This window comes from Nothobranchius furzeri, chromosome 4, assembly GCF_043380555.1.
Source record: "Nothobranchius furzeri strain GRZ-AD chromosome 4, NfurGRZ-RIMD1, whole genome shotgun sequence".
NCBI lineage: Eukaryota > Metazoa > Chordata > Actinopteri > Cyprinodontiformes > Nothobranchiidae > Nothobranchius > Nothobranchius furzeri.
The window spans coordinates 74,798,833-74,805,333 of NC_091744.1; the positions used below are offsets into that span (position 1 = coordinate 74,798,833).

The 6,501-nt window shown below is 40.9% G+C and overlaps 1 protein-coding gene across 1 annotated transcript; it reads left to right on the plus strand.

The window, feature by feature from the left end:
- Nucleotides 1-3,696: 3,696 nt before the first annotated feature.
- LOC139069769 (uncharacterized) lies at nt 3,697-5,099 on the plus strand. The gene is made up of 3 exons (XM_070550694.1): nt 3,697-3,870; nt 4,124-4,220; nt 4,337-5,099. Exons 2-3 carry the CDS (start codon nt 4,146-4,148, stop codon nt 4,799-4,801), a joined length of 540 nt encoding a protein of 179 aa, XP_070406795.1. The 5' UTR covers nt 3,697-3,870; nt 4,124-4,145; the 3' UTR covers nt 4,802-5,099.
- The last annotated feature ends 1,402 nt before the right edge of the window (nt 5,100-6,501 follow it).

Below are 6,501 nucleotides of genomic sequence, written 5' to 3' on the forward strand. Positions count from 1 at the left end.
CTTCATCTTAGCTTTCATCCATGCAAATGCTTTACACTTATTGAAATAACATTTTGCAAAAGTGAAATTGTGAATTAGTATCTGAAATTTAGCAGAAAATCCTTAGATTTTTTGATATATAGCATGCCTTTGAAGAATATTCATGAAGTCAACAGAGTGTGAGAACCTGTGCCCCCCCCCCCCACCACCACCACCACACTCCCATTGCCCACACCTGCTCAACCACTCCAGATAATGATCACAGATCTGTCTTTTGAAGATCTGTAAAGTGCTTTGATACCTACATACACACATGCCTGCACAATCACACACAAAGGGACACATGTCAAAATGCTATTTTGCAGAATAAGCTAATTTTGTACATTCAGTAAGGCTTATTTTTGAAAGAACACTGAAAAAGCACAATTACCAAAAATTCAGAACACACACATGCAAACTATTGTATGGCATCTCTAAATAACACACAAACCATTTTTTTGCAAAATATGTATTATAATGGGCAGTCAGAGGTAAAGAAATACAGTTAAATCATTCAGTTTAAATGCTGGGTCAGCCATTGCCCTGCTATATATGGAGAAATTATGCCATGTAGTGAAAAACGGTAAAAACTGCTTCTTACATTTGTGATGAGACTGTAAACACGGGCACAATCATATTTTTTTTAATTATGCCAATATTTATGCTAATTAAAAATATATGATTTACATGAAAGTCAATGGCACAAAAAATGCTTCAATGTGCTTAACTGTACAAAATGATTTCCACGTTTTAATAAAGTAGGTTGAATATTTTTTCATACTTTTTTTTGTAACTCCTTCCAAAATACACATCCTCCATAAAAATTAGATAAATTGCATTAACATAGCCAAAGTTATTCACAAAAATGCACGTGTCAGCACAAAAAAATGCTCTAATGTGAGGTAAGGGTTAGCAAAATTAACAAAAGATTGTGTTTTAAACCAAAAATGTATTTTAAAACACTGTTTCATGCAAACTGTAAAGTTCTAATAAATGTTTTTATATACTCTTGTCATGTCATTTTCTTAATGTGTGCTCTGTCTGCGCATTTTTGCAATCACAGATGCACTGCCCAGCCAAAAGAACAATCACCACCCAAAAAAGGTCACACTAATATTTTATTGGATCGTCTTAAACTATGATTATGCCACACATTCGCTGCAGCATTGTTTCGATACGTTTCTGCAAGGTCACAGGATTTATTTCCATCCAGTGTAGCATTAATGCTTCACCAAGATCTTCCATTAATGATAGAATAGAATGGAATAGACGTTATTGATAACACAGTGGGGAAATTCACTTGTTACAGCAGCACCAACACTTAAGAGAATAATTTGAAGAAAAATAACAACAAAGGTGCATGTAGTAGTAGGCAGTAGTCTAGAATTGTAACCTTTGACCACTAAAAGCCACAAATCAAAAAAGAAAAAAACCTTGGGTTCCAACCAGGTTCCAACACAGCATAGTGCAAGAGACATGGACTGTCACATTGAGAGGATGGTTTGGACCCAAAATGCAGAAACCAGGATGACACGAGGCAGGAGTAGATGTAAAGAAAAAATCCCTTTATTTGTAGGATGATTCTAAAAAAAACATAAATCCAAAGAGCAGGAAGCCAAAGTCCAAAAACCCAGGGACTGCTCAGGAGATTAAAAAAAATACAAAAACAGAAGCTCAAAAACTGAGCACAGACACAGGCGAAACTCTGGGGAGGACAGACCAATGAAAACACAAAACAACACTAACAAACAACAATGGACCGACAAGACACTGAGACAAGACAGGGCTTAAATAAACTGGGGCATGATGGGAGGCAGATGAGCTGCAGGTGTGTGGGGAGAAGACCAGGTGAAAGCAATACTTAATCAGGGAGGGAACTCACATGACCTAAGAAAAAAACTAAAAACAAGAAAAGCAACCACAGAACTAATATTCTAAAGGGAAGGAGAACTACAAAGACTGGTGGGACAAAATGTATAAAAGAGACTAATACAATGAAAAGCTGAAACTATAAACACTGCAGAGGGATGACTGGCTGCAGAGGGGTGACTGGAGAAGACTAAAGGAACACAGGACCTGAGAGATATATTTGGAAGGCTGAAGACCAGGGGACAAATGAGGAACACAAAGAGACACATAAATGAGACACAGACAAAGGACACATGAGGGCGCTATGAAACACAAAAGGAGAACCTGCAGTGGGAACTGGATGGGCTGGGGAACAAAGGGACACAGAACATGACATGGACATGCTATGTAAATCTGGTATTGTACAAGTATTAAACACATAATGAAACTGCATTGATGTTACTGTGTAACAGGATAATGCCAGTAGAGTTTAAACTGAGGAGTTATACACTTACTGCAGAGGGGATGAAAGATCTATGGTAGCGTTCTGTTTTACATCTGGGATGTCTCCGTCTGCCTCTGAAGGAGCTGTGCATGGTCTCCACAGTAGAATGCAGTGGGTGGGAGGTTTATTTTTTAAGATGGAGGTCATCTTCCCCAGCATAATCCTGTCACACATCTCCTCAACTGAATCCAGTGGGTAGCTCAGAACCACGCTAGATTTGTGAACTAGCTTGTTCAGTCTCGGTCAGAGCTTTCTGCACCCCAACATACCACAGCAGAGGCGAGAACAGAGCCACCAACAAAGTAATAAAAATATTTTAGCAGCTGGGTATTAATTCCGACGGACCTCAGCCTCCTCTAAAGGTGGAGGAGGCTTTGGCCCTTCTTATACAGAGCATCTGTGACTACGTTTACATGCAGCCAATATCCGGGTTATGATCGGGTTAAGGTCGGTTTTCGGGTTTCTGAGTTGATCGGGATAACCCGTTTACAAGAAAGAGGCAACCCTAATTTGCATAACCCGTTTTCAATGCGGACTTTGGGGTAGCGTCAGGACGTATGGATGGCGTCAAGACGCAATATGCGTCATTTCCAGGTCATCTTGTTCCGGTGTCCGAGAAAACAACAACATGTTTCCCAGTTCGGAAGAGATAGCGAGCGCGTTTGTTTGCGCTTTAGTGCTGGTATTGACCCACCAGCAGCTCTTACAACGACTGTGCGTACTGGCCGTCATTCGAAGGAGAGTATGTGAGGAAGAAATTGCAAATATAGAGAGAGCTGCGCTAAACATATCCAACATGTCGAGGGTACCCGTTACCACCAGAGCCCCGCGGACACTTTGGATGAAGGTGCGCAGCCAGGACTGGTGGGAGCGGGTTGTAATGATGGAGTTCACGGACACGGATTGGCGTGAGAATTTTCGTATGTCACGTCAATCTTTTGCTAAACTTTGTGGTATGATGGAAAGAGTGATGGAGCCCAGCGCAGTAACCATCCGCACACCAGTGCCTACAGGAATGCGCGTTGCAATGGTGCTGTATAAACTAGCAAGCTGTGCCGAGTATCGTTTGATAGTAAACCAATTTGGAGTGCACAAGAGCACCGTGAAGAAGATGGTGTACCTATTCTGCCACGGAATGGTCGACTCTGTCATCAAAACACTGATCCGGGTACCCACTTTGGAGGAGGCATGTGGCATTGCACAAAGATTTGAACGTGCCCACTCCATTCCTCAAATCATAGGTAAAATATTTCCTGCTCTTATGTCTTGTTAATGTCAATAGTTTTCTGAGTAGGCTAAATGTGAACTATACTATGTATGTAGGCTACACTGCTGTGTGCATACTTTTACTTTTTTAATTGTTTTTTACTTTTTATCATAGGTTGTGTGGATGGGAGCCACATCCCTTGCTTGCCTCCAAGTGATGGCTACAGAGACTTCATAAACAGGAAGGGATGGCCATCCTATGTCCTCCAGGGAGTCTGTGATGACAAATACTGGTAGGTGTTTTGCCATTCCCAGCTTTTTTATCCATGATTATGATTTGTATATAATGTTGACAGACACACATCACTAAGCTATATTAGAACCACTCACAAACATCAATTGAGAGGTTCTCTGTTCCACAAAACATCAACAGCTTATATGTACAAATAATTCTGTCATTACTGATCTGAAATAATTTTCCTAATTTTTGCCACTAATCACACCGCTCCCACTACATCTTGATTCACTGTGAAACATTTTCCTTAGTTTTTGGAGTGTGAGCTGCAAAATGCCTGGTTCAGCACATGACGCCAATGCACTCCGCCAGTCAAATCTGTTCAACAATGCACAATCCTTCCCAAAGGTGGGTAATGCATTAAAACTTTAGGTATTTAAATGCAAGTTGCATACCTGCCACATATCTAAGATGTATTATGACATAATTTAGGAAGAATAATATTTCTATCTGTCCCACTTTAGAGAGCAGTGCAGATCGAGGGGCAGGATGTGGATTTCTTCCTGCTGGGAGATCCTGCGTACCCGCTGTTGCCCTGGCTAATGAAGGGCTATCTGCAGTCCCCAAGACTGACACCACAAGAGGAAAGCTTTAACGTCTATTTGAGTTCTGCTAGAACAACTATAGAGATAGCATTTGGTCGACTGAAATCTCGTTTCCGTGTTCTGTTGAAGCGCAGTGACTTCCATTTCACTTTCACACCATACGTGGTAGCAACCTGTTGTGCTCTACACAACTTTTGTGAGATGGAGAAGGAGCATGTTAATCCCAGATGGGCAGAGGAGGCCACATCAGTAGAAAGGCTGTTTCCACAGCCTGTGTCACAGGTAAATAGGGCTGATAACAGTGCAGCCTCAGCTATCAGACGGGCCTTAACAGATTACCTTGCTGCACGTGTCCCACTCCGTAAGCGCTTAGTAAGAGCATGAGTGTGCAGGACGAACGGGTCTGATAGGAAACAAACAACGTTAAACTGTAAGCTCGATATTTGTCAAACAGCTGTATTTTCTAAGTTTTATAAGATGTTTATCTGCCTTCTCCTTTGTTGCTGTGCGCTTCTGAAAAAGAACAGTTATATGCAATGCTCAAATAAAATGTCAACAAATACAAGTTTTCTAGTAAGTTTAATAAAACATTGGTTCTTTAATAAAGCACATAACAAAATAACATTCTGGTTTTGCTTTTTACATGTGAGGTAAAACAGAGGTTCAAGTAAGGCGCTATGGCGCACCTATCCATAATGGAGAATAAATACATCAACTACTATGGCAGAACAAGGCTCGAGATGTAAATATATTGCACATATGTGGAACAAAGAGTTTTTGAAAATGTTTGTTACATAATAAAAAAAGAAGGTGTACAAAAGCTGCAAAAAAGGTGCAAAGTTTAAAATTCTCACAAAAATAATTTTCTACAACAAACTTCATAGGAAATGCACAAAAACAACTGTCAAATAGATGAATGGATTATAAGGTGGGACACTACAGTTGGCAGAATGGTGTAGAATCTTGGTCCTCGCTGTGATCATGTTCAGGCTGATTGTTATGAGAATAGGGAAATCGATGTGGAGGAGCAGGTGGTTGCCTGTTATCAAAATGGTTGTTGTATGGCTGAAACATAGGCTGTGAATGAGAATTACTAAACATGGGTTGAGGAGTTGGCCACTGGAATAATGCACCTAACCCTGTGAGGAGTTGTGTAACAACCAAACCCATTGAACGGGTCGATTCAGAAAACATTTGAGACATGAATGCCTCATCACTGGCTTGTCTCAACTGCCGTTGCTGCTCAAACCATTGGTTCTGCGTGTGCTGCATTGTCACCAAGAACTGTTGATGCTGAGTCAGTGAAGCAGCTCCACGGTGCCTGAACCTGCGACTTGACCAACCTAGAGCAGACATGACAGGCCTTAGAAAGTGTTGGGTAAGTTCTATCTTAGTGTTCGACTATTATCAATTTTTGCATTCTTATGAAACTTGTGGATTCTAAAAGATGTTTCTTTACCTGTAGGTGACGTGTCAGAATGTCACCTGCGCCTGCATCATAAACATCTCCCTACAATTCTGAGTTTATTAAGAATGCAAAAGTGACAATAGTCCTTAGTTTGGGTCCACGGTTATATTACATAATATCTCATAATCACTGCAATCAAATTATCCACTAAAGAAAGGTACTATTTTCAGACATTACACAAGGAGGAGGAGTGACCTGGGGTTACAATACGCTATAACCAGTTATGCCTTCAGTAACAGTATTTCGAAAGCTCACCAGGAGTAGCTGCAGTGGTATTTGATGGCGGTGTAGACTGGCTAGGCACAGTCATTGAAGGTCCACTTTCTCCAATATTTGCATCTGGCCAGAAATAAAAACAAGCAAAATGTTACAGCTTGATGTTAAAAACGATGTTACTGATAGGTTAAACACAGATGGGTCAACGCATGTATCTACCTCCGAGAGCGAAGCCCTTTGTTGGCATATGTATTGGATTGAGCAAGTCATGTGACTTACCTGTGTTTTCATCATCATCATCCTCTCCTTCAAGATGTGAGCCACTTCCACTTGTTGTATCGCTTGCTGTAGGTGTGGCTGCGTCTGTCTGGTCAAGCGTTCCATAACTGTCTGTAAAATA

Excerpts from the sequence above, each read along its gene's own strand:
- LOC139069769 (XM_070550694.1), top strand. The coding sequence starts at position 4,146 with ATGCCTGGTTCAGCACATGACGCCAATGCACTCCGCCAGTCAAATCTG. Across the intron at positions 4,221-4,336 it reads ATGCACAATCCTTCCCAAAG|AGAGCAGTGCAGATCGAGGG; the intron begins GTGGGTAATGCA and ends GTCCCACTTTAG.